This window comes from Phodopus roborovskii, unplaced genomic scaffold, assembly GCF_943737965.1.
Source record: "Phodopus roborovskii unplaced genomic scaffold, PHOROB, whole genome shotgun sequence".
NCBI classification, from domain to species: Eukaryota; Metazoa; Chordata; class Mammalia; order Rodentia; family Cricetidae; genus Phodopus; species Phodopus roborovskii.
In genome coordinates this window covers 673152-699998 of record NW_026125059.1, presented here as the reverse complement: position 1 = coordinate 699998, position 26847 = coordinate 673152, and the positions used below count along the sequence as shown (strand labels likewise).

The following is a 26847-nucleotide window of genomic DNA, read 5'->3' as shown; positions in this document are numbered from 1 at the left end:
GCCCAAAACACTGCTTTTGCTGATAAATATTCCAATAACAAAATCTTGGCAACACAAGTGAAGTAATGTTTTAAAATATTGGCGTGGGCAGCGAGTTATCTTTGGCCCAGCTTTGACTTTACTTGAGACCAGGACCTGGAGCTCTGGGGACTCGGCTGTTGTCTTCCAGTCCCTCTTGCATCTTCTCTTCTGCTTCCTAGAGTCCCCATTCAGTCACACTCTGCTGTAACATGGGTTTACTCTGGCCCTCAGGAGAAGATTTGTGAGGAGTCGGCTTCCTTTGACTTGACCCCCCGTGATGTGGCTTCGGGACTGGAGGCTATCGACCAGGTTTTGGAGGAGCAAGCCCGGGGGGCTCAGCAGGGTGAATTCCAACTGGAGTTTAGTGCAGATACCCCCAGCTCAGGTAAGTTTGTGGCCAAGAACTGAAAGGTAGAGTTTGGGCCCATTGGAGGTATCGTAGAAGTGTACTCTGCATCAGAGCAGCATCTGGTCTTTCTGGTATCTTCTGTCTAGATAGCACTCTGAGCATGTTTGCTGAGAGACTTGGCTCAGGGTTCCTCTTGTGTACTTCCTGTCTGTTCATCCCAGTTAGGGCACTAGTAACAGACCGAAGCAGTACTTCTACCCAATCTAGTTTTGTGAGTTCCAGGACAGTCAGGGCTACATAGGGACCTTGCCTCAGACAAACAAATGAATGACAGCAGGTCACATGAGTAAAGGGCACTCCAGCCGGCTCTGGCTTCCCTTCAGATGTTTTACTCTTGTCCTCCGTCCTCATGCGTCCTGTCTGAGTATAATGGGCATATGTTTGATGGTCACTGGCCATTAATGATTTTGAGGTCTTTTGGGAGCAGAGTATGAAGAACCTCTGTGTGCATGGATGTATTGAAGTGTGTTTCTAAAGGTGAACATGGGCTCATATTGTTGTATCCAGTGTAAATGTGGATCTCGTGTAGCTTCCCACCCACCTACCCTTTCTTTTCTACCACACTGGGAACCCTGGTTCTTGAGGCTATAGACAGTGTAGAAAGATGTGTAATTGTGTACATATACTCTTTCGCCCAGGGCTCAGCATGGAGCTAGAAGACATCGCAAAGCTGAAGAGTAAGTGTTTCCCCTCCTTCCCCTTGGGCTTGGTGGGTGGGAGGCATGCCCCTAACTGCCCTTGATTCACAGTGATCCTGCTTCGCCTGGAGGGGGCTATTGATGCTGTCCAGCTGCCTGGGGATGACAAAGGAGTCACCAAACCTGGAAGGTGAGGGATAGATGCTGACCTCATTACCCCAAGTGTCCTCACCAGATTCTGTGTGAGCACTTCACCCAGCAGTGGGGTCTGTTTTCATTTTTAAGGCTTAAGAAGATTACCAGTTTTTTTTAAAAATTATATATATGTAAATGTATGCCAGATGTTTGCTGGTACCTGTGGAGTTTGGAAGACGGTTTTGGATGTCCTGGATTTAGAGTTACAGACAGTTATGAGTTTCACGATATAGGTTCTGGAAACCAAATTCAGCTCCTCTGGAAAAGGAGCAAACATTTTCTTTACCACTGAGCCATCTCTTCAAGCCAGTTGCCAGTTTTTTATGAAGTCATTGAAGACATGAGGAGTAACAACACACAATGTCTCTTTCAGCTTTCCATCCAACTTTCCCTGGCCCCTTGTTGATATAGCAAGTTCCAATTAGAGCTAGACTTTCTCTTTGGGACCAACAGTGTTATCACTGAGGCCTTTTTTTTAGAGTTCTTAAGATTGTTCCATAGTCTGTTTTTTGTTTTGTTTTGTTTTGTTTTTGTCTGAACAACTGTAGGTTTAAAGGTTGATGAGGGATTGTAGCTGGGACTGAGGGGTTGCTCTTATGTGCATACAGCCAGTTGCTGTCTGGGCTTATGGAAGATAAAGTATTTTCTAGGGTCTTGGGCTTCCTACCTTCTCCCTGAACCATTTTGTTCTTCTGAGTGCTAAGCTTTGTAGGTATTCCCAGTTACTTCCAGATGATCCAGGTACAAGCTGACCTGGGTTCTAGCGTTCTCCCTTAGCCTTCTCCACCAGCACCTGAAGATCCTGCCACAAGCTCCTCACTTCTGTGGCTTCTGTTGCCTCCTTCCCATCTCTTTCCAAGGCTCTTAGAGTTGTAACCCAGAGTCATTGCCTCCAAAGACCTGCATTCGGGCCACCCGAGTGTTTCTTTGTCCAGGTGCCTGGAGTCTTCCTTGGTAGGTAGTGATTCTCATGACAGTAACCCTCTGTCCTCTGCCTACCAGACCACTGAAGGGAGAAGCCTCTTATCTCCAGTGTTGGCCTTATCAAACTTCTCAGCAATTATTTCTGAGTGTAAGAAATTTAAAGGCCACCCACTTGTAGGTTTCCAGAAACCACAGCCTCGTGTCCTCAGTCTCAAGCTTCTGTTCCTCTTTGGCAGCTACATCTTTGAGCTGTTTGCTGAAGCCCAAATAACATTTCAAACCAAAGGCTGCATTTTGGAATCACTGGACCAGATAATCCAGCACCTGGCAGGACGTGAGTTTTGGGTTGCCTGTATGGAGCATGCTGGGCTAGCGGTTTTGATGTTGATGAGCAGGGTGGGGGTTATTGTCTCATGACTAGCACTAAGCACAAGTTGTAGAGGAGCATTTGACCACCAGTATCAGCAGGTTGCTATCATACCTTCCTCATGAACAAGAATCCAGTCAACAAAGCTCCCCAACCAACTCACACTTCAGGCTTGTTTGTTTATTTTTGGGTAGTACTGAAGATTGAACCCAGGATCCCATTCATGTTAGGCAAATGCTCTACCATTAAAGCCACATCCCTAGCCCTTGGTTTTCTGGGACAAGTTCTTACTGTATATCCCAGGCTGGCTTTGAACTTGATCCTCTTGCCTCTGTCTCTAGAGTGCTAAGATTACAGGGTTAGCCACTGTCCTCAGCTAGCTTCCTCTTTCTTATTGAGATTTGGAGGTAGTAGTGACATTTGGCCAACCATTATGTTCTTCTGCAGCTTTCCGGTTTGGTTTTTTTCTTCTTTTTCTTCCTTTAAATTAGAATCAAGCGTGTCTTACGTGTCAGTCTCAGTTTCCTCTCCCTCTCCTGTGATTTCTTCTTTTTAAGATTCATTTATTATGTATATGATATTCTGCCTACATGCCAGAAGAGGGCCCCAAATCTCATTGTAGATCATTGTGAGCCACCATGTGGCTGCTGGGAATTGAACTTTGGAAGAGCAGTCAGTGCTCTTAGCCTGTAAGCCATCACTCCAACCCTGTTTGTGGTCTCTTATTGTATTATGTCCTAGTTAATCCCTTTTTATGCCTCAGTGGATTTAGAGAGATGTGGGCCTCTCTGGCTTCTCCCCCTTACTACCAGACCTGATTACTGCTTAGTTTGGGAGATCCAATTTCCAAAGGGCAGTGTTCTTAGGGGTTGTTCTGCTGAGTGGGGTGAGGTCTGTAGTTCCATGTGCAGCATTATCTGCTATGCCCTGGGGGGGGGAGGGATAGCGGCCATCCTCTACTTACTATTTTACTACAGAGTTATTTTGGAAACCTATACTCCTTTGGGGAGATTCCCCATATGACTGCTCCTTAACACTACACCAGGAAGAACAGGTCATCTGCCCTTCCTTAGCACACATCCCGTCTCTAATATTGGTTATGGGGAGTCTGACTTCAGCAGATGTGTGATAGAGCTTGAAAATGGATCTGTGTTGGTGCCTTGGAATGTGGGATTCAACGTCTCTTCTGCTTGCGTGGATGTCAGCTCCTTGATGCTTCACAGGTACTGGTGTGTTTACCAACACGGTCGGGTTGCAGAAGCTCATGGACATTATCCAGGTAGGAGGTTGCTTTTAAATATTGTGGTGTCTCTGTTTCTGGAAGTGGCAGCAAGGACTTCAGGGAACGGACAAAGGTCCTCATGGCACTTGTCTATAGTTAACAAACTTTTCAGCGCCTTACTTTTGCTTGAATGCAGTGTAGGCCTCAGTGGCATATGACAGGGGACTGATCTGCACATCTTTGAGTATTCAGTGACCAGATATATTCAGAGTGGTGTTTTAGGACCAAGGTCCTGTAAAGAGTGATGTCAGGAGCTATTAGAGCCCATTTGGGGCTGGGCAGGACCTCCTTGTTCATAGCAGCTCCAGATAGATTCAGACTGGGAGAAACCCAGAAACACACGACCTGAGTGGCTTCTCAGGGTAAAGGCAAATGGGCCCCTGTAAGTGCCACGGTTTGTGTGTCCTTAGCAGAGGGCGGGATGGCTGTGGAGCCACTGTCAGAGGTAAAGGTGGGAGTGTGGAGCCCTGACAGAGAAGCATGTGGAATCTTATCTAAACCTCATCAGCCCTCTTCCTGCTTGTCACTCTGCTGTATTTGTGCCTTCACTCCTTGTCTGAGTGACATGCAGTTATCCTTGGGTACAGTGCAAATGTCTTAGTGCAACTATGCCCTCAACTCTAATGAGCCAGTCTGTCCTGACCAGATAGTTGAGGGTGAGTCTGGTGATGGGGACTTTGGGCATCTTCAACTGTGCTAAGCAGTGCTAAGTTGTTTGTGTTATTTGTTGTTTTTGTTTTTGTTTTTTTGAGGCAGGGTTTCTATGTATAGCTCTGGCTGTCCTGGAACTCACTCTGTAGAACAGGCTGGCCTTGAACTCAGAGAGATCCATCTGCTTCTGCTTCCTGAGTGCTGGGATTAAAGGTGTACACTACCACTCATTTTTTTTATGTTAATGGGGATATTTTTGCCTGTATGCATGTATGTATACCATATGTGTGCCTGGTGTCCATGGTTGCCAGGAGGGGGGGGGTGCTGGGAATCAAACTTGAAAGAACAGTCAGTGCTCATAACTGCTGAGCCATCCTTCCAGCGCACCCCTTACCTTGATAAGTTTTAATAGCACATCGTAAGACCCCTGGTTGTGAGCCAGGTATAGGGGTGCTCATCTTTAAGATCAGAACTTGAGAGGCAGAGGTGGGAAGATTTCGTGAGTTCAAGCCCTTCCTGATCTGCAGAGCTGTCAGCCAGTGTTACATAGTGAGACCCTGTCTGTTTTTGTTTGGTGGGTGTTGTTTCGTTTTAAAGGTTCCCAGATGGGAACTTTTGATCCTGTGGAAAACTGAGGCAAGCCAGTCCCCTTTGTGTATGGTGGCTATGTGAAGCCTCCTGGTTGCTTCTCCATGCTATACCACCAAGCCACTGGAGGTTATGGCTAGTGAGCAGAAAGTGAACATAAAGCAAATCCTCTTACTGAAGAGGCAGACTGAATGTAAGTCTGATTATACTATACTGGGCTACAGTGAGTCAGGTGCTGCCTTTTCACTGAGCCAGCGGCTAAGCATACATGTGGTCGGTAAAATAGCTGGCTATGTCTCAGGCCTGCTTCCTCGCAGCTAGCTTTGTGAAAAGGGACATCATAGTCTCAGTCTTCTACTCCATGAATGGAGAATTGACTGGATGACAGACAGCACTGCAGATGTCTGGTGGGATGAGAAAAGTTTTGGTACACCATTGTCCTCCAGACTGGCCTCTCCCCTTCAAGTACTTCTCCAGAGGCACAGTAGATATCCCCAGGCATCTTGCTTCCCAGGATGAGGGCCTGTGCGTGACTGTTGTCTGACTTCTTGCTGTCTGGGTCTGCTGTACCGCCCACAGCCAGGCCTTTCTGTCTTAGAACATGCTTAATCCCCAGTGCAGGAAGCCTGGCTCCTACGAGGCAGATTGCTTTCTGCTGACCAGCAAGGGTCTTGCATCAGAAATGCCTTCCAGGAATCCACGCTACTCCTTCCCACTCAGCGCATCCTCAGCTACAGTCACAAGAGGAGTTCCTGCTACTCCCAAACCTAGAGGGCTCATGTGAATAGTACAACCTCTGTCTTCCCCAGAATACTATTTTCCATTCTGTGTTTATAAGAAAGGTATCTCCCCTATCCATGTTTTGTTTTAAGCACAGACCTGTTTGCCTAATGGTTTGGAATTTCTTTGGTAGCTGCTCCAAAGGCCCGTTCCCTTCCCTGTCCCACCCTGGTACTGTGCTAACTAGATCCTTGTTAGCATGTTCCTCAGCAGTAGTGCAGTTGCTTATTTCGAAGCTGCTTTTAGCATAACTATCAGTGCCAAGAGTCTTGTCAGGACAGATAAACAAATAGGCCGAATAGATGTTTATTCAGGGAGAAATACCTTACAACCTAGACAGATGAACACCAGGAAATTCAACCCGATCCTCTCCTGTCCGAGTCACGCCAGAAAGAGAGCCTTTCCTGGCTCCCCTCCCACCTCCTTCCACAGGTCACTTCCGCCCATGGCTCCACCCCCAATGGGCGTGGTCAGTGCCACAGCCGGGACCATCTCACTACACGGGAATGTGTACAGAAATGCAACTAGCCTCAGAGTTAGGATGCCAGTCAGATTTTGTCTGGCAAGAGAAGGGTCAGCCAGAGGTAGGGCTTGCGGCCTCTTGACTGGAATCCTTTCTTTTCCTCCTCTTGCTCACCTGCGTTGGACATGTAGTGGGCATTCATACTTATGAACACTCACATATAAGTGAACATGTGCATTCACACTATGGAGTGAAGTTTTCCCCTTACCTCACCCCATTTTGCTTAGGTTAGAGAACCCGTCTTTTAGTCATCTGGGATTCTTGTTGTTTCATTTCCTCTCTGTCTTCCACAAACCTGTCTGGTATTTCAGGACCAGCTGATGTGTCAGTCTGAGATGGTTTATGTTCTTAAGTTTAAGTGTTTGTGTTGTAGATTCTTGGAGAAATCCATGAGTCCCATGGGGCCAGGAAGCCCCACTTTTCCCTCACGTGGCCAGTTTAAGTTGTTGTATGAGAGAGAGTGTTTCTCAGCACCCCACACAAGGCCCAGGGAAGAGTGAGCGTGAGCGCTCCATTCCCTCTCACGGTTTGTGCCAGGTGAGGATGAGAATGATGGAAGCAGCTCAGGGGGCTCAGGGCACCAACTGATGATTCCCTGAAGGCCAGAGGTCTAGGCAGATGCAGATAGGTCCCTAGAGAACGTGGGGCCCTGTTCACCCAGCCCAGGTGGGAAGCTGGTCCTGCCTGGTGCTACGAGAGTGCAGAGATTGGCACAGTGGTTTCCTGCACAGCCAGCAGCGGTCCAGTGGACACCTAGTGGAACACAGTGCCTGGGGGCTTCTTACACAGGCTGTGAGGGACTTGTACTCACAGCACACCCCTGGGGTGAGAGTTTGGGGTTGTCAGTTTAGCTGGAGGTGAATAGGGAAGCACAGTGAAGGAGGGTCTGCCTGTTACGGAAAGCCAGAAGCAGTGACAGGCTACCTTCACAAGGTAGGCTGTCTATGCAGAGGTCCTCTTGAGGGAAGTCAGAGCCACGTGGAACATTTCCACCTGTCCCGCAGTGTGTGTCTCCTTTACTTCTGGTACCCTGTGGGTGGTGCTTCTTACTGTGGTTTTCACTGATTTGGAGGCTTTGTAAATGATGAGCATATCTAGTTATCTTATACCTGTGTTTTCTGTCTTTTGGTAGGCTTGATGAAAAAGTTTCCTTGCTGCCAGAGGCTTTGTTGCACTGGCTTATGCTGTCTAACCCAGGCCTGGTTTCATTTGGTCTTTGAAATCTTGTGTAGAATTGTGAGGGTTTGTACAGGCACTGAGCACCTGTCCACCATCGCTTATAAGGGCATGGGAGGCCAGTGTCTGCTTTTACCCAGCTCTTTCACTGTTTGGTCTCTGGCTGCTGTTGTCATATTGCTTTACTATTTATTCCCATTTGCTGTGGTTTTGGTAAGTTCTCATGCTGGCTAGAATAAATTCATTTTTGTTCCCATAAATTGTCTTGGCATTTCTCCTGTCAGATGAATTTGGGGAGGTCAACCTATTCCTGGGCTTCAGGAACCCTTTCATAATCTTAACTTGAATGTTGAGTTTCTAGATTAATCTGGAGTACCCAGAGGTACTGAAGGAAGAATAAATTGAGTTAGTCTAGTCAGGGCGGTCTAGTCTTGTACATTCCTAATATGTTCAGGTGGTTCCCAGTAGGAGAAGCCCAAGAGAGCCTTGGGGCCATTTGGAGGGGGACACAGCAGGGATAAGCTGCTTCCCCTCAGCCTGGGTACGCTGTCTAGTTTCATGGTTGGGCAGATGAGATCCTGAACATCTGAGTAGAGGGCTGATTTAGAGAAAGATGAAGTGGCCTTGGGCTCTTGTATGCTGGGCTAAGAGGCCTTAGTTTCCATCTCACCATGCAGGTACTTATGTTCTCAACTCAGGCTCCTAACCCTTTTGCTGTGCTATCTTGCCTTTCAGATTGTGTTCAGTGTAGACCCTCCTGAAGGCAGCTCTGGCTCTCTGGGGCTGGGTATCTCACATTCCTATAAGGTGAGAGCGGCTTCCAGGATGTGGGGGAGTTGTTCTGGGGCCCGGGCAGGCATATATGTGTGTTTGTCCTTCCAGGTGCACATACACCCTGAACCCAGCCACCGGAGGGCAGCTCAGAGGTCAGATGCCTGGAACACCACTACATCTAGGAAACAAGGTACAAACCTTCACTGTAGACATTTTCTACTCTGCCCAACCTTTGCATAATAGTGCTATCATACCGGGAGCCATGCACACTTATGCCCACTGAAAGCCAGAGATCTTGGAGGAAGCTGGAAGCACTGTGATCTGTCCAGAGTCACCTTTAGGGCAGTGGGAGAACCAGGGCCCTGCAAGGCTTCCCCTCTCCATCTTAGGGTACACTTCTTTGAATTTTATTATTTATTTATTTGTTTATTTATTTTGTTTTGAGACAGAGTTTCTATGTGTAGCCCTGGCTGGCCTTGAACTCAGAGATCAACCTGCCTTTGTCTCCCAGGTGCTGGGACTAAAGACATGTGCCACCACCACCCTGTCTTAAGCACTGGGATCTTGACTGCAGTCTGCCTCACCTACCTTGTATGGTAGTTAGCCCTGGCAATTGGCAATGAGTCTGGCTTCACACATGTGCCTTGTGGCAACCACTGACTCAGACAGCACTCAGCCTACATCTCAGGTCCACTCCTCATCAAGGCGACATATAGCCTCACCACCCCCATCTCTCACACCCTCCAGCAATCACTTGCCTGTGAGCTGTTCATATCTTTCCATTTTTTGGACCACTCTTTCTTGGCTGCCTTGTTTTGTTTTGTTTTTTCTAAGACAGGGTCTCACTATGTAGCTCTGGCTGTCTTGGAACTTACTGTGTAGACCAGGCTGCCCTTGAACTCACAGAGATCTGCCCACCTCTGCCTCCCAAGTGTGTGCCACTATATCCTGAGGCTGCTTTGTAACTTAGAGGCTGCAGCCTCAGCAGAAGCAATCCAATGGAGCTTATGTGGACGTTGTGTTGTCGTTCGAGTCATTGTGGCCTAGAGGGAGGAAAAGGTTAGAGGTGTGGCATGTTTAGCAAGGGCTGTGCTGTGGTTCTGCCCCCAGGGGCCTCCCCCCAGGGGCCTCTCTACTATACAAAATACCCTCCTAAGCAAAAAGTGCCCTCCGTGATGGTGATGCCTTGGGAGGTTGGTGGGTATTCAGGTACCGAGAAGTGGTTTCTCAAAACTAGTCTTCCCTGGAGGAAGGAGTTTATTGAGATTGTTGACAGTCTCAAGCTCAAGTAGGGCAGGTTCTGACCCTGAATGGAAATCATCTCTGAACACCTGGCTTTGCCTTCAGTGACTTTTAAAGTGGTGTGCTTTAAGTTTTGGAGCTTCCAGAGATCACTGGGAATGAACAGTATGAGGTTCTATTAGTAAGGCACTGCTTTGAACTGTGCTTCCTTCTGAATCAGTGACTTTGGCTGCTGCTGATACGACCAGGGTCTGGGAATTTGATTCACTTTTTATCAGTTACACTTGAAATGTCAAGAGTTTGGATACTTCTCCCTTCTGTGTGCTTTTGGCAGACTAACTCCAAGTCCGGTGTCATATGTAATGGTTTCTACAGAAGTTTATGGTTGGGGCCAGATGTCATCTTTTATCCACCAATATCCTGGGCCAACCTCTCTCTTGCTCTCTAGACCCCTGAGAAAGGCTAGATTATAGGCTAGTCTCAGGCCCCATCTCAGACCTTCCTTTTGTCCTGATATGTGTACCTGGGCCTCTGTGGCTGCAGGTGGCTTGCTGTCTGGACACAGTAGATGAGGATGGTGGACCTCAGTCCTGTCTTCATACCCAGTTCTTCCACAGGGAAGGTGCTGAGCTACTGGTGCTTCAGTCCCAGCCACAGCATGCGTGAACTGGTCTGCCAAGGAGTCCGCACCCTCATCCTCACCAGTGGCACACTGTCTCCGCTATCCTCCTTCGCTCTGGAGATGCAGATGTATGAGCTGCCTCTGGCTAGAAGTCAAAACACTAGGAACGTGGCGGGTGGGGATGGGGATGCTGGCCTGGTGTCCCAAAGGGTCTCAGATCTCAGGTATATTCATTATTTATTTCCTCTGGCCATCCTCAGCCCATTTCCAGTCTGTCTGGAGAACCCACACATCATTGACAGGAACCAGCTCTGGGTGGGGGTTATCCCCAGAGGCCCTGATGGTGTCCAACTGAGCTCTGCCTATGACAAAAGGTAAGGAAGGGGTCCTGGTTTGGGCCTTTCTGCAGTGTTGTGGATTGCTGAGATCTAGGCTTCTCATGGCAGCAGCCTCTAATTGTACAGGTTTTCTGAGGAGTGCTTATCTTCCTTGGGGAAGGCCCTGGGTAAGTACTATTGCACACGATTCTTTGTTCCTTCTTTAGGCAACCCTTGATCATTACTGGCCTGGTCTTATACCCTCTACCCTATTCCATCCCATGGGGGTTAGGGGCCTGGTACTCCCTAGTTTCCATTCCTGAGAACCAATAGGTCCCTCAGCCGTCTTCTAGGCCTTGCCTGGACCACAGCTATGACACTTACAGGCAACATTGCTCGCGTGGTGCCTCATGGGCTTCTGGTCTTCTTCCCCTCCTATCCTGTCATGGAGAAAAGCCTGGAGTTCTGGCGGGTGCGTTCCCCTGCATATACTCCTGAGAGATGGGACTCCCAATGTCACTAAAGTCTGGGCAAGGTAGTTGGGCAGAGCTATGAAACAGGGCTGTGGCCACAGCCCTACCTGTCCATTCACATCCTGGCTTTCTCCTTGCACAGGCACAAGACTTGGCCAAGAGGGTGGAGGTGCTGAAGCCACTGTTTGTGGAACCCAGGAACAAAGGCAGCTTCTCAGAGGTCTGTGACAAACCATGGGTCCCTCAAAGAGACCACGGTCTCTGAACAGGCACTCTGGCTGGCTCCAGACTGCCTGTTCTGGGCTGTGTTTACTTCAAGTGTGTCATCTTTTAGACATGGTCTGGCATATAGATAATGGCAGCTCATCTTCTTGCCTGAGTTCTTGGGACTCAGCAGTTGCCCTGGCTGTGGGGTTCCCTGTGTTTTCTGGAAACACTGAGCAGGCTCTGGGTGTTGGGTGTGTCTCTGCTGGTAATGAGATCATGAAAATGCTTTCAGAATCTTGGTGTCCCACCCAGCTGAGACCATTCTTCATCTCAGATAATAACATTTGGGTGTCACTTGAGAAGAACAGGAGACTAAACCTGGCTGATCATCCTTTTCATCTAGGTTATTGATGCCTACTACCAGCGAGTTGCTTCCCCTGGATCTAATGGGGCCACCTTCTTAGCAGTGTGCCGGGGAAAGGTGAGGTCTCTGTAGTTTATCTTCATTCTTAGTTTCCCTTACATAGGCTCAAACAAAGCTCCTTCCTTGGGTCCTACATCCAGCAATTAGTAAGGAACCATGTGGGGGCCCTGTTGGCACTAGGAGCCAAGGTCAGAGTTAGGCAGGAGATTCTGAATGTGGCAGAATTGACATGGGTCCAGCTGTGGACCTGATCTGAGGATGGAACTTCCTCTCATCCCTGTAATACTTGGGAAAGGTTAGGGTATGAATAGACGACCCCCCCCCCCCAAGCCGGGGTGGAGACTAACATGGGAGAGTAGTGCTTATTTCCTATGTTTTAGGCCAGTGAAGGGCTGGACTTCTCAGACATGAACGGTCGTGGTGTGATTGTCACCGGCCTCCCATATCCCCCACGAATGGATCCCCGTGTTGTCCTAAAGATGCAGTTCTTGGACGAGTTGAGAGGCCGGAGTGGGGCTGGAGGTCAGGTGAGATACCACAGAATTGGGTGAGCAGGGAACTTTGGGGGCCAAGGACCCTAGTAACCAAAATTCATTCCTCTTCAGTGCCTCTCTGGGCAAGAGTGGTACCAGCAACAGGCATCCAGGGCTGTGAATCAGGCTATTGGGAGGGTTATCCGACACCGCCATGACTATGGGGCCATCTTCCTATGTGACCACAGGTACAGGAGACTCTGTGGCCATCTGCATTTCTTTCTGCTTTATAGACCCTGGACCCTCTTCTGCCTGTATGATGCCTATAGCAACTTTCTGGCCCTGCCAACAGATACTAGTCCTTCACTTTGAGGCTTGCATGTAGTGGCTGTAGGGCAGGGATGGCCATTAGTCTTTGTGGTAGAGTACTTGAGCTGGTAAGTCACACATTTCGTCCTCCAGGTTCGCCTATGCTGACACCAGGGCCCAGCTGCCCTCCTGGGTGCGCCCCTACCTGAAGGTGTATGACAACTTTGGCCATGTCATCCGAGATGTGTCCCAGTTCTTCCGGGTTGCTCAGAAAACTGTGAGCTCCAAATGCCCAGTTGACTTGCCTGTCCCATAAAGAGACTGGAGTCCCTTCTCTGAGGAGAAGTGGATGCAAGCCTCCTCACCATATGATTCTACAGATGCCTTTGCCAGTTCCCCAGGCTGTGACCTCAAGTGTAAGTGAGAGAGAAGCTGCTGTCAAGGAGGCTACATTGTCCAACCCTCTCCTGTCCATCCAGAAAGCCATGAGTTTGGATGTGCATGTGCCCAGCCTGAGGAAGAGGCCCACAGGTGTGTGGGGTTGGATACAAACCACATGTGACAGAGACAGTATCCTTGCTTACTGGTAAGTTTTCCTGTCAACACATTTCTTCAGGAGTATCATCTTGTGGAGACTCTGAGAGCAGCCTGTGTGTGGAGTATGAGCAGCAGCCAGTTTCTGCCCAGCCGAGGCCTGTGGGGCTGCTAGCCGCCTTAGAGTACAACGAGCAGAAGGCTGGGGCATCTGAGGAACAGGTGTGAGGGAAGGCGAGGGTGTCTGGCATGAACACGGATGCTTTCCAGCACACAGGTGGGCAAGTGAGAGAGTCTAGCACCTCCACTGTACCACACTTATCCTCAGGCCTGGCTCCCATGATGCTACCACCGTGTCTTTGGTGGGTCACTCTGACACAGTTCACTCAAAATCTAGAACATCCTGCCCCCTGCTTTACCCCAAACTGGCCTTTCTCCCAGCTTAGTTGTGTGAATGGAATGTCGAGTTCCTGTTCCTCAGAGGGCTTTGCCCAACAGCCTGTAAGTGCCTAGGTCTGTCTTGGGGCTCCTTCCTCCATTCCTGCTCTGACAATCAGTTACCACAACCTCTGTCCTTTGGCTTTCTCACTGCTGCCTGCAAATAACAAGGGCAAGTGGCAAAACATAAAAGGGACGGAATCTCAGCATTACCCCAGGACGAGGGCATGATACCCTTCCCCTTCAGCCCTCTATTCAGGACACAGGCACGGATCCTGGGGACCCAAAAGGGTATCACAGGCACTTTGGGAATTCTGGGTTTGGGTTGGGACCACAGCTGTATTTCCCTCAGGCACTTGGCGGCTCCACCCTGTCTCTCCGGTATGAGAAGAGGCCCTCTGTCGAGCAGCGAGGAGGAAGGAGGAAGGTCAGGCTGGTTAGCCATCCGGTATGTCAGCCATCCCTGTAGCCAAGCTAGCAGCTTGTGGGCATGTGTGGGAATCTTGCCTTTGGTACCCTTTCCCCTAAGCAAGCAGAGGTGCGGTTAGGCTTGAATAGTTATGATGTTGATAACCTAGGGGCTCTAATTTGCCATTCTTTCTCTAAGAGGACAACCTCATCTTCCCCCACAATTTTTAGTTTTGAGACAGGTCATAAAAAGGCTGGCCTTGAACTCACTATGTAACTACAATGACTTTTAATTCCTGATCCTCCTGCCTCTGCTTCCCAAGTGCTGGGATTACAGGCATGTGCCACCATGCTCACTCTGCCAAGAGGCTCTTCTCTTTTCCAGCCCTGCTCAAGAGATCTCTTTCTTTTCTGTTGGAATCTGGCCTGACCCTTAGTCCCATTTGATTTGGGGTTTATAACTGGTTGTGTTTCCCTCCACCATCATGAGCAGAATGGCTTGGTACTGGCTCTGAGTACGGGCACTGAATTATCTATATGAGGAGGTACAGATGAAAAGTTGAGTTATAAGCCTGAGCTGTAAAGCCCCATGTGTGGTGGCTTTTGTTTTTCTGCTTGTGAGAAGAATCAGTCAGTGCCCAGGAGGGTTGCTGTGGAGGGTCTGAGCCTACTGGAAGTGGTAGGAGTGGGAGCTGCCTTGGTTTACATAGTTCTGTATAGGTCTGAGATGTACAGAACTAAGGCTGAACCTGTTGAGAAATGTCCTCGACAGCTGTATCTGCTGTGGGGCAGAAAGCCACATAAGCTCCCTATAGGTTTCTGACTCCCTTTGGTGTGGTCTCAGGCAGGCCTAAGCTTCACCATACACCAGAACTGGACCTTGCTTCTCCACGAACCCTCTTGCTTTTTGACCTGGTAGATGGTTCACAGTCAGGGAACCATTATCCCCTGACCCTAGACTCTGTACTACCTCCAAGGCAGGCGGGAAAGACTGATAGGGTTCTTGATCATGTCTTGCAGGAGGAACCAGTGGCTGGCACACAAGAAAACAAAGCCAAGCTGTTCATGGTCGCAGTGAAGCAAGCATTGAGCCAAGCCAACTTTGACACCTTTACGCAGGCCCTGCAGCACTACAAGGGCTCTGATGACTTTGAAGCCCTTGTGGCTTCTCTCACCTGCCTCTTTGCTGAAGACCCCAACAAGCACAATCTATTTAAAGGTGTCATAGCCTTCAAAATGCTGCTATAGGGATAACAACACAGTGGTGGGTTGGGACTGGTTAGGAGGGTTACTAGGGCCCAGGGTTGTCTCTGCTTCACAGAAAAAGGGCCTGGTGGGTAGGCCATGATCCATAGAATCGTTAGCCCATCAGCACAAAGTATGGGGCCCATAGACTCAAACGTGTACTCCCCACAGGCTTCTACCAGTTTGTACGACCCCACCACAAGCAGCAGTTTGAAGACATCTGCTTCCAGTTAACAGGCCAAGGCTGTGGCTACCAGGCAGGAGGCCTCTCCTTCCAAGAACAAGCACAATCAGCTGGAGATGCCACCTGTGAGCAAAACCTTAGCCTAGACTCTCAATCTCACATTTGAAAAGCAGTTTATCCCTAGGTTTTTGCTTGGCTAAATTAGCCAAGCATGATTCTCCATCTCTGTTGCCCAAGGATAGCCGTATTTGTTGGATGAACTCTGTCTCCTAGCCTAGGCATCCAAGAGACCTGCCCTTGGGGAATTCATGCTGGAGTCATCTGGGTACCTGCCCTACTGTTCTTGTGATGGAATAGCTAAGCTAGCTGGTCCACAGAGGCAGTGCAGTGCTAATACAGGGCAGGTGTGACAGAGGGACTTCATTGATTGGGAAAATTCATCTTTTGGGCTTGATATTCATTGAGGTTCTTAGTGTCTGCATTTATGCTCTTGAGCTGGACCCATTGTCTGGGTCCAAGTTAGTTGGGTGTGTCTGTGACGTGTGCCTGGTGTCCGGTTCACCTTCCTGTCTGAGGATTATTAGGTCTAGTCTCAGGAGCACATTTCTCCAGGAAGGAGAGTCTGAGCCTAAACCAATCTTGTCTGAAGGTGTAGGTAGACAGCTGGATTCTGGCGAGCACCTGAACCAAGGGAAGCCTCACCTGTCTGCCCATCTGCCACCTAAAGGTACTTGGCTTCTCAAGACCCCCAGGTGGGTGGGACTTAAAAATCCTTGAAGAGTCTTATTGGACTGCTTGATTCTTAAGTTTGTCCTGACCAGCTGACAGACTCTGTAGGGATATCCGGAAGGAAGTGGAGTAGGGAGGTACTCCCAAACCGACAGACTCCCAGTAACCTCTCTCCTCCAGGAGAACCCAGCAGTTCTTCAAAAGTGGGATGTACAGCAGAAAAACCTGGCCAGGCTGCTGTGAGTACCTATCTATCTGACGTCCGCAAGGCTCTGGGATCTACAGGCTGCAGCCAGCTTATGACAGCTCTGAGGGCATACAAACAGGATGATGACCTGAGCAAGGCACTGGCTGTGGTAGCAGCACTGACCACTGCAAAACCTGAACACTTATCCCTATTACAGAGTATGTAGTCCTTGGATGTAGGGCACAGGTTCTGGGGAAAGGGCAGTGTGGGGGCTATGTGTGATAGTGCAGAACCTGAGCAAAAGTACCCCACAGGGTTTGGCATGTTTGTGCGTCCCCACCACAAGCCTCACTTCCTGCAGACCTGTGCAGACCTCATGGGCCTGCCTACCACGAGCGGTGGCTTGGAGCTGCCAGGTCCCAGGGAGGAGAGCACAACTGTGCCTTCTGAGCTTGCCCATGAGGACAAAAAACCAGGTGCGAGCCTCCTTCCACCCTTACCGTCACCCTGAGCCCCTCCTGGCACCTAGGAGCTAACAGGAGGGAAACATAAGCTCTCTGCTCGTCGTTGTCTGCAGGTCCTTCAGCGTCCAAGAAGCCTGAGAAGACCCAGAGTAAGATCTCATCCTTCCTTAGACAGAGGCCAAACCAGAGTGTAAGGTCTGATGATACTACCTCAGCGCCGACGACACATACGAAGCCTGAGTGGAGTAAGCAATAAGGGCTACAGGGACTGTTGGTTATGGCAGGCGCTGAAATTGTGTGTGCTGACTTAGACCTCCTGCAGCTGCATTTGTGTGTCCGACCTGTGCAACTGAAGACACAGTGCTTTTCCAGTGCCCCTCCTGTGATTTCTACCGCTGCCGGGCCTGTTGGCAACTTCAGCTCCAGGTTGGGGTCTGACCCTCTCTCCCCCTAGGTGGTGGGCTGAGGGGTCAGGCCTATTACGCGTTTAGCCAGGCTACAGTGCCTAGCAGGTATCTCCACAGGCCTCTAGAATGTGTCCAGTTTGCGGTGCTGTTAACAGGAAGCAGAGTCTCACACAGGTCTTCTGGCCGAAGCCCCAGTGAACACCAAGGGAGACCCTTGAGAGCCCTGCTGTGGCTAGACACTGGCTGGCCCACTGCAAGTCTCATACTACCTGTGAGAAAGTCTGAAACTTAGGGTGCGATGGGGTGGCTCTGCTAGATGCCTCCTCACCAGCGCTTTCATGAGTGCCTATATTAGCAATGTGCCTGTATTACTAAAGGGACAGGCTGTTCAATAAAACCTACAATTGTCAGGATGGTGTCTGTCCTGGGCTTTGACAATTTGTGTCATGGAGGTGCAGGTTGATAGCCCCTAGGTTCAGGACAGCTAAAGCTACAAGAGACTCTGCCTCAAGAACAAACAAACAAACAAAAAAAAACAACGCTGGGTGATGGTGGTAACACACACCTTAAATTCCAGTGATTGAGGCTATTATGTTTGATGCCAGCCTGGTCCAGGGCTACACAAAAAAAAAAAAAAAAGTGTGTAAGGATAAAGACCTGGGAAGGTCCTTCCATGTCCAGCAAGCTCCCAATAGGGAGTCACTCTTTCATCTTTCTTACAGATTTCCGCCAGCCCTTCTGGGTGGTTCCACGTCTCATCTACATGAAATCATCTAGTCTAACCACACTGGAAGCTGGTGTGTCTGTGTACTCGCACACATGTTCCCCATGAACTTTAGCATGGGAGTTCTTAGCTCTTACAGCAGCATCTGGCACTGCAGGGGTACTCAGTGGGGCGTGTGCCCACAGGCACCTCAGCTGCTCAAGTTCAGAGCAGTACCACACTTACCACATCTGCTCTGCCCTGTTGCCGTTCAACTTTGCCCAGCCAGTTTCTCCTCTTGGAACCTGAACATCACAAGCCAGAAGTTGTGGCTTTGTGGACAGGGTCAAAGCCCTGGAAAGGCAACTCTTGCATGTTGGCCTAGTGATATTTTGATAACGAAAAATGGGTCAACCAGACAGACTTGCAGCTTTTGAGAGGATCCTTACAGGAAATGTCAGGTCTTGGTTCCACCTATATCCCCCCCCCCATGTTCCTCACCTCCCCCCTGCCACAGACAGACACCTTTTTCAATATATGGCTCAGGATTTCTACTAGGTAGTCTAGCCTGAAACTGCTGCTTGAACAGCTGCTGCCCCTTGTCCCCATGGGCATTCTGGTCCTACTTTTCCTATTACCTACTTTCATGCCTTGTTTAATGTTTAGGAACTTCTCTTTAGTTTTCTGAATTTAATGTCCCATGTGCCCTGACTTGTTTATAGGGACTGCACCTCCATGGACTTTTTAAAAATTTGTAGGTCATTTCTTTTAGAGGGTGTGGTGGCTGCAGCAGCCCTGGTAAACCTAGGAAAACAGCTCACCACCACCACAGGAGGCCCTTGTGACCTTACAGCTACAGCTTTAATAGCTCTGCAGCTTCAGTGAAGCTCAGGATTAAGCACTGTTGCTACAACTGCACCAGCTGTTGCATGAGGCTTGGCTGCTCTATCTGTAGAGATGTGATGCACAATTTCCTTGTAATTGGCTAACTCTTCCCTGTACAAAGGACTTTACTCTACACTCCCAACCTTATACTTCTTCAGGTTTACTTTAAGTTATTTCAGAAAAACAACTTGATTTTCAAGTTGTGGCTCTGTTCACAAGCCAGCATGTTCCAGGGTGCTTCCTGTTTCCCATACGGTGTCCCACCCCATCAAGCCTCTAGTTCTGAAGTAAGCTGGCAAGAAAGACACCTGAGATGTCTGACACCCCATGCTAGACTTCCCCTTGGTGTGCTTATCTTATGAGTAACCCATTCTTCAATTCCCAGGAGGATCCTCTAGGAAGGACTCAACCAGCTCACAGGGCACCTATGGGATGGGATGTCTCCTTGATTCAGAGCACCCACACCCCACCTCCTGTTTCATGACTTCTCAGTCACCCCCTCCCAGCATGACCTGACCTTGGACAAGGAGTCAATAGGTCTTGAACCCGTGCCTTAGCCACAGCTCCAAACCTTCCTGGGAGCTCCTGCTTAGCAGGCACTCAAGGATAGCAGCATCTGGCTGTCATCACCATTCTAGACAGTTGAAGGGATGGTTGGACAGGAGCTACTTAGGCGTCTTTATTTCATAACCGTATCCTGGCCACACCAGGGAGAATTTAACCCAGTAGGCCTAGTGGGCGTGACTGCTGATACCCAGGAACCCACACCTCACACATCTGGAGATGCAAACCCAGCACTTAACTGACCCGGACCCTGTAGGGTCCCAGTCCGCCTGCACTAGCTACAGCAACACCTAATAGCCTGGTGAAAGTTGTACCCTAAGGACACCACACAACCTGAGTATGGGTGTACCGAAATGTACACTCAGCAAGATTTGTCCTTCTATATCAGTTTTCTCCTTTGGAGATAAAAGCAGGGTGAGAATGGGTTAGTGAGAGAAGTCAGACTTTCCCGGCAGGTCTACTGAACCCTATCCTGAGATTATATAAAAACCTAGTGGAAAGTTGAGTGTGATGCCCCACACCTATAATTTCCACAGGTACAGGGCAGGAGGCAAAGTGTTCCAGGTTAACATGGGTTAGAAAGAAATCCTGTCTCATACACACCCAACTCCGAACAAAACTAGGGACCATGATGGCTTCTGGGATGTGGGCTAGGTCTTTCTGCAAGTGAGAGTAGCCCTGACCATTCCCACCTTCTCCATGGGCAAGCTGGACAAAGCAGCTGCCAGAGATAGACCCCCATTTCAAGCAGGATGCCCTCCCATTCCACTTTGGAATGGGCTAACAGGCAAGCCTAGGAGTGGCCTCACTAGTTTGGAAAGGTCCCAGATCTGGGGTGGAGTGGGGGCAGGGCACATAAAGCTGCATGGCCTGTATACCCTACATTTGTCTCTGGATACCTACACTTTTCCAGACACAGAAGTTTGTCTTAGAGAAAACATAAAGCAAATAAAAGAATTAACAAAGCCAGCTCAAGCCCAGCATCAGTGGCACAGAGCCAGCAGGGGGCACTCTTCCAACACCAGGGGATGAACAGTTCCAAGACTGCAAAGCTGGTGCTTATGTGATGTCCCTCTGCCGTGGTGGCCGGTGAACATTCCGCACGACACACTTCACCATCCATTCGATGCCCTCTCGAACTCCTTTGCTGTGGAGACAGTATGTGTGAATCAGGGCTCGTGTGGCCATGAGAACTCTGCTGAGTGAGACCTCAACTCACCCTGTGAGAGCAGAGCAGGCCTGGGTCAGACAGTCTCGCCGGCCAATCTTGCAGGTACAGTCACTGAATGCAGTCTTGATGTCAGGAATGGAGAGGCAGGTCTGACAGGGGAAGTGAGACTCTTAGGAACACTTGCACCACCTAGTCCCATCTAGCTTGTTCACTTGGGCTTACCCAAAAAAATAAGTAGGGGTTAGCCTGCCCAGAGCTCCAGTGTCCCCAAAACCAGTGGTGAGGCTGCTGAACCTGGTCCAAGTCTTTGCCCAGGGCTTTGGGAAGTCTACAGACAGCTCTCAAGAACATTCTCTACCATTCTCAAGAACAGCCCCCAGAGCATCTACCAGCAGAACACTGTGAACTAAGTCAGGAGCTCAACTGCCAAGTGAGGAAGGGCCCATGGCCGGGGCTGAAAAGCCTTGGTAGTGTTCAGTGGCCTCTTTGTTCCCCTTTTCGTCTAAGGGAATGTCCTGTGTTCCTTAGCCAAGTACCAGAGACCTCTATTACTAGTGTTGGAACACAGATAGGACGGTGGGAGAAGTCCTCAGAAAAATGAGTGGAGAACAGGTCATGTTGGTTGTAACTAGATGTACAGGGCCTCAGAAAAATAAAGCTTCCTTTGCCCTGGATACTGGCTCCTATCATGTCCTCCATGTACAGAGCCCCCTTTGTAAGATGGTAGGGTCTTTGTGTGACTAGAGGTCCAAAGGGAAGTAGCACCTCATCTCAAGAGGATGGCCATTGTCTTCCCGGTTCCACCCCCACTTTAAAAACAAAAGACTTGGTTTTTATTGCATGTATGTATGTATGTATGTATGTATGTATGTGTCAAGGTATACACACATGAGAACAGTATCTACTAAGGCTAGGTGTCAGATGCCCTGGAGCTGCAGTCCGAGATGACTGTGAGCCAACTGACGTGAGCACTGGAAGGGCAGTGCATGCTCTCAACCACTGAGCTATCTCTGAGGCCCCCAAACCCACTTCTTTGAGCTCAGAGCTTTCACCTGGGTCTTGCTCTAGGCCCCATACTCCCAGAACCCATGGGGGCATCCACAGACACAAGCCCCTGGTCCTCCCTTAGGAAGAAGATGACATCTGCACTCTGACTATCCTCTAGTAGAACATGCCTGTTCTAATGGTGGCAGCTCCAGTTGACACCCATAGAGGAAATGAAGTTGGCAAGGTAGTATGAAGGAAGGTCCCAAGAAGGGCGGAGAGAGGCAATTGGGATGGACAGTACAGATACTAGATTCTGGAATCTGGAGGCATACAAGTCACTCTCTTTCCAATGGTGATAGAGGCCCTGCAGCAACTTTGTGGGGCTCACCTCCACATCCTGCTTGTTGGCCAACACCAGGATGGGGACACCGTCCAGTGCTTCACTCGAAACCACCTTCTCTGGGGAAAGCAGGAGAGATGGAACCTTGCACCATGTCCTGTTCATGATTGCAGGCTCTGCCCAGGCCCAAAGGTGTGTACAGACAGCTCCCTTCCACCCTTCCCCTCATATACTAGGCAACCCAAGCAACATGACTGAGGCTTTCTTGGCACTGGCATCCAGATTTAAGCTCAGCCTCTCTCAAGGCAAGTTCCAGACAAATGGAAAGGTCCAGATTAGAACAGTACACCACCCCCTGGCATGCCCCTCCCCACATTAATCCCCTAGATGTAGGTCTTCCCATTTTCTCTCCCTCCTAGAGTGACCATGCTACACTCACCAAATGCCTCTTTGGACTCTGATAGTCTCTCTTCATCAGTGGAGTCAATGACATAAATAACGCCGTGGCACTCTGCATAGTACTAGAAGGAAGAGGAGAAACTGGGGACTAGAGGGACTCACAGTTGGGTCAACTAGAGAGAGAGCCTGTGTCACACTACCAGAAGAGGCCCATAAGAGGAAGAGATAGGCAGTGAGTGGTGGGAACTTTGCTACCCAGGGCCACAATGAAGAAATGAGCAGAACCCAGTGGGAAGACCTGCTGGGAAGCTTTCTGGGGCTGATTCATGGTCAGGATCCATAGCACCTTTGAGGAAGGCTTGCTGACTCTAGCAGGGTGATCACCTTCCTCCTGCTCAGGGACTACTCCTGAGAACTCACTTGCTTCCCTGGCTACATGGTATTGAGAAAAGGATGAGAAGCAGGGCTAGAACTTGAGAAACCAAAAGAGGTTCATGGCTGAGGTCAGCACTGCCTATGAAGCTACCCTGCCTGAACAAAAATGACAGTACTGAACTCAGCCTTCTGCAGGCTGGCTGTAGACAGACCTGGGCTTTCAACAACAAGGGTAAGGAATGAACAAGCAAGATAAGCAAGATAAGCAGAGGGGATGGAGATCCACACAGTAATAGAGACGTGATATGAGCATCCATCCCAATCAGAAAAATAATGCCTGCCAATATGGGGCAAAAAAGCATATACTTGGCACTTCACATTGGGACCATGCTGGCTCTCCTGTTTCAGTAAGAAGTCAACACTGACTGGTAAAATAATGAGCTGCAGACAGGATAGGATGTATGTATACCACTGAGGTTGTGTGACAAGTAAGGAAGGAACACCTCACCCGGGCCAGTAAAACTCCTCCCCATCTGCACTTCCCATAGAGTACTAGAGGATAGTCCCAGGTCCCTTCTGCAAGGCCTTGCAGTCAGATTCATCTAAGACAGCTCCAGCCTTGCAATGGGCCTGGCACAGAAGCTGCCAGCTCTGGGGGGTAGGACAGTGGGTTAGTCTATTGCTAGAGGCCTGAGAGCTGGCAGGTCCTACTGTAGAGGTATTTATGGTAATATTGGATGATACAAGGTTTGCAGCAAGTCCAGTGAGTCAGCAGGCAGCACTAGCAGTTCCAAAGGTTGTTAGGAATGTCTTATGTGATTAAGCACAAGACTCAGGAACCAAGATGGGAGTGGCATACTAAATAAACCTCAATGGAGAAGTCACACCTGTAGCTATGAATGTGTGTTGCGGGGAGGTGCAGAGACCTGCATAATCAGCATAATGAAACACTCTCAGCTGGACAGACCAGAGGCAGACAGCCCACCTGGTTCTGCCTGTGTAAGAAGTTGTAATCTAAGCTTGGCATGTGTACAGATCTTTGGACAACAGCATTACTGCTTGGTTAGCAGAGTAGGTACCAAAGCCTAAGGCAGACATAAGCAACAGACATGGTAACCTGGTTTCTACCTTAACGTTCACCAGAGCACCACTCTCAAGAGCAACTTGTCCAACAGTGACACTGTGCTGGACTGAGGAGAGCAGTGTCCAGAGTGGCAGACCACAATTGTATCAGTATAGGTTCCAGTCTCCAAGGCCAATGGAGCCCCTACTAGGCATTTCCCTTTATAGGGCAGCATGGCTAAGCCCTATGAGATATCATCTCTTAAGAAAATCAGAGGGAACCTACATACATACATGTCTCCCTAGCAACAACATAGATTCCCTGGGCACAAGACACCAGGCCACAGTCTTATGTCAAGTGATGTCAGTAGAGGAGACTCAAGCCATAACAGGACAGCACTGGACCACACTACCCACATGGTAGCATTACTGTAGGATACCAGGTCCGTACAAACTCTCACAATGACAGAGCTTTCCAAGGTGCTATGTTCTGGTCAAGATACAGTTCCAGGAAGGCAGGACAAGAGGCCCCTCTTCCTGATGCTCCTAGTAATCTAAAAGCAACTCTGCTACACATCTTCACAACCTTGAGTACTGTAGGGATTGGGGGCTAAGGGAGAGTAGGTCCTGCCCACCAAAGCAATAAATGCAGCAGAGCCACTGAGTCTCCAAACACGGCTACCTAGTGGGCACGGTGGACTCCTTCTGCTCAAAGATAACTGTCCCTGATTGGCAGGAGACAGGATGATTCAGCCAGCCACCAGGAAGTCACATCATGGCCAAGAACCACAATGCTTCAACCAGTTGACAAGGCCGCTGTCTATTCTCCTCAGTGTGGGGTACATATCCAAGCCATGCAGATATTCACTCTAGCTGTTCATCCCAAAGAGTAGTGACTCCTGACTCAAAAGATGACAGGCTTGGGGTCCTAGCTCCCTGCTAAGCTCCCTGTCTGTGTCCCCCTGGTGATGACTCCAATACACATCTCGGTGTCCACTTCAAGACCTGACCTGTGACAAGACAGTCAACAATTGGTGTGATCCCCCACCTGTGTCTGATGTTTGGAGATGCCAATGTACATTACTGCCCTATGAATAGGCCTTTCCTCTGTCCAAACTGGTTGCCACAGAGACGTTTTGGATATAGGATAGATGCTACGTTCTTGCTAAGTTATAACAGTTAGAAACATTTTAGGAATGCCCAGGAAAGAATCTGGCCCACAGATGTAATACATTCCTTCTGGGAAGCATCACAGTAGCTGAAGCATCTGTGCTACAGCACTGGGCTGCATCAAATGGCCATGCCAACCCACAGGACAGGAGACTGCTGAAGGAAAGTCAAGGCTTGTTCTACTCAGTGCTGAACCTAGCAGTGCCAACATAGGCTAGGTGGAGGAGCAGTGTAGGAATGTACACAGAAGTCTCAGAAATGTCTAAAACCAATAGCCAAAGAAGAGGCAGGTGATATCTGCCTCTAAGAACATCCTTCTCAGATGTGGAAGAGGTCACCTGGAAGAACCATGACAAGCTAGAATGAGGCAGATAGACTCACCAGGAAACATAGGCTTTGTGCACTCCCTATGTGTGACCTCTTCCATTTCTATCTGCCTGTAAGAGGATAGGTTACAATCCTCTTACAACTCCCCAGTCAGTGCTCTACACTGACTACCTTGGTGAACAATGCCGCTTTCTTTGGGATTGAAACTGGCATCATCAGAAAAAGGTTGGGTATTCCCTGTGGGAAATTTTCTGGTGCTGCTTGTGTGGTGATTCTAGTCCTGGGTTTTGCCGGAGTGGGACCTTGGGGTAGGATAGAAGAGAGAACCTTTAGACAGGACCAGTGAGATGACCCAGCAGGTAAATGTGCTTGCTATGCAAGCCCGGCAATCTGACTTTGATCTCTGGAGCCCATGTAAAGGTGAAAAAATAGATTCATAGATTCCTCTTATTTCCACATGCATGCTGTGACAGGCCTCCCTCCCCCAATTAAAAATTTAAGAGAGAGAGAGAGAATATCTTCAGGGTAAATGCGGACAACAGGAACTCTCATGGGAGAAGACATTAAGAGGACCTATATAGAAAATACAGCATGGAGTAGACAGTGTGTCTTACCTTGTCCCACAAAGACTGTAGTTCTTCTTGTCCACCTAAGTCCCAGAACATGAGACGAGCCTTCTCCACGTCCACAGTGCCAACTGGGGAGAGGATAGAATGAGCTAGCTCTTGACCTTACTCTTTACAAAGTCCCAGCTCTTCTGGGATGAGGAAAATCATTCTGGTACCAATCCCAGCAGGCATGGACAGAGGGGCTGTGGTGCCTGCATCTCTAAGGGACTCCTAAGCTCATATTCCCCTTACTGTTTAGGCCCACGGTAGTGGTGATTTTGGATAGACTCATCCCCTTGTAGTTCTTGTTAAACCGCGTCTTTGATTGCTCCAAGAAGGTCTGAGGAAAGAAAGAGATGGTTAGGTACTGGCAGGTAAAGAAGTTTCTTGGTATCTTTTCTAAATATCCCTCCACACCCATATGCTTTGGGCGACTCCTTGCCTTTACCCATACACACAAGCACAAGAATCTCTGCCTGTTGAAATGCTCATCGGGAGGCTGGTGGCAACTAACCTGTAGTCTTGGGTAGGGGTTAGATTTCCAAATAAGACAACATAAGGCAGGGAATGGGAACTGGTGAAACAAGAGGCACCTACTGTCTTCCCAGCATTGTCCAGGCCCAGGATCAGGATGCAGTATTCGTCCTTCTGGAACATGTACTTGTACAGCCCCGAAAGCAGCGTGTACATCCTGCCCTGGCACCCTGAGAAATGTCAAGGTGTGTACCACGGGGATGGGCCTCCTGCCCGCTTCACCATCAGTCTGTCCTGCTAGTTTTCAAATGTGGAGCCTCGTGGCTCGTGACTCCTTGCCACCACCCCCACTCCCACCCCCACCCCAATCCCTGACCCTGCCTCCACCACCGACCACCCGCTAAACCCGGGCCACTCCCACTTCGGGTCATCCTTCTGAATACACCATCAGTCCTGAAAAACCCGTGGAGGCCTACCCTGCTCGGCCGTCCTAAGTCTCCTCTTTCCGGACCCCCAACTCCGCACTTGGAACTTGGACCGTCGCAGCCTCGAGGCCAGAGAGCGTCTGGGCAGCTACCAGAGGGGCAGCGCTTCTGCCGGCTCCGGATCCCCGCCGCTGTCGGGACCACGGAGCCTAGGAACCAGCTGCCGAAGCCGCTCCCGTCCCCCTACCCCAGGATTCTGGAACCCCGGTCCCCCCCCCCCCCCCGGTCTGACCGGGACCCACCTGCACCTGCTCAGACCTCGGAGCCGCAGGCGCCGTCGCCGCGTCTCAAGCCTCGCCGACCTCG

At 49.5% G+C, this 26847-nt stretch overlaps 2 protein-coding genes across 7 annotated transcripts in view; one reads left to right on the top strand and one right to left on the bottom strand.

Annotated features, from left to right (window-relative positions):
- The window catches only part of Rtel1 (regulator of telomere elongation helicase 1), a 33848-nt gene extending 16444 nt beyond the window's left edge, over positions 1-17404 (top strand). For 2 of the 3 annotated variants that reach the window (XM_051184479.1, XM_051184470.1), the window contains exons 10-36: positions 253-406; positions 1069-1107; positions 1180-1258; positions 2424-2521; positions 3778-3833; positions 8290-8361; positions 8437-8518; positions 10188-10320; positions 10453-10566; positions 10657-10697; positions 10896-10981; positions 11125-11202; positions 11593-11670; positions 11994-12140; positions 12219-12334; positions 12549-12672; positions 12776-12926; positions 13012-13151; positions 13720-13815; positions 14796-14994; positions 15192-15329; positions 15854-15931; positions 16114-16338; positions 16435-16596; positions 16698-16829; positions 16907-17010; positions 17097-17404. In XM_051184479.1, the coding sequence (XP_051040436.1) occupies positions 253-406; positions 1069-1107; positions 1180-1258; positions 2424-2521; positions 3778-3833; positions 8290-8361; positions 8437-8518; positions 10188-10320; positions 10453-10566; positions 10657-10697; positions 10896-10981; positions 11125-11202; positions 11593-11670; positions 11994-12140; positions 12219-12334; positions 12549-12672; positions 12776-12926; positions 13012-13151; positions 13720-13815; positions 14796-14994; positions 15192-15329; positions 15854-15931; positions 16114-16338; positions 16435-16596; positions 16698-16829; positions 16907-17010; positions 17097-17189 (3015 nt within the window). In that variant the 3' untranslated portion in view covers positions 17190-17404. The remainder of the gene's footprint in view (positions 1-252; positions 407-1068; positions 1108-1179; positions 1259-2423; positions 2522-3777; positions 3834-8289; positions 8362-8436; positions 8519-10187; positions 10321-10452; positions 10567-10656; positions 10698-10895; positions 10982-11124; positions 11203-11592; positions 11671-11993; positions 12141-12218; positions 12335-12548; positions 12673-12775; positions 12927-13011; positions 13152-13719; positions 13816-14795; positions 14995-15191; positions 15330-15853; positions 15932-16113; positions 16339-16434; positions 16597-16697; positions 16830-16906; positions 17011-17096) is intronic. The other variant, XM_051184490.1, reaches the window with a different exon arrangement.
- A 2246-nt stretch (positions 17405-19650) lies between these two features.
- Positions 19651-26842, bottom strand: Arfrp1 (ADP ribosylation factor related protein 1). 4 transcript variants are annotated; one of them, XM_051184436.1, is made up of 7 exons: positions 26784-26842; positions 26180-26286; positions 25835-25922; positions 25589-25671; positions 22081-22162; positions 21690-21760; positions 19651-20290 (listed from the first exon to the last, which is right to left on the bottom strand). In XM_051184436.1, the coding sequence occupies exons 2-7, from the start codon at positions 26270-26272 to the stop codon at positions 20072-20074; spliced, it is 636 nt and encodes a 211-aa protein (XP_051040393.1). In that variant the 5' UTR covers positions 26273-26286; positions 26784-26842; the 3' UTR covers positions 19651-20071. The 4 variants fall into 4 exon arrangements, with proteins under 4 accessions (XP_051040393.1, XP_051040403.1, XP_051040385.1 ...); XM_051184446.1 differs by lacking the exon at positions 26784-26842 and adding an exon at positions 26533-26625; XM_051184428.1 differs by lacking the exon at positions 26784-26842 and adding an exon at positions 26533-26624 and having other exon boundaries at positions 26180-26353.
- Between the last annotated feature and the right edge of the window lie 5 nt (positions 26843-26847).

Excerpts from the sequence above, each read along its gene's own strand:
- Arfrp1 (XM_051184436.1), bottom strand. The coding sequence starts at position 26,272 with ATGTACACGCTGCTTTCGGGGCTGTACAAGTACATGTTCCAGAAGGAC. Across the intron at positions 25,672-25,834 it reads CACTACCGTGGGCCTAAACA|TTGGCACTGTGGACGTGGAG; the intron begins GTAAGGGGAATA and ends TCCTCTCCCCAG. Across the intron at positions 22,163-25,588 it reads TACAGTCTTTGTGGGACAAG|TACTATGCAGAGTGCCACGG; the intron begins GTAAGACACACT and ends TCTTCCTTCTAG.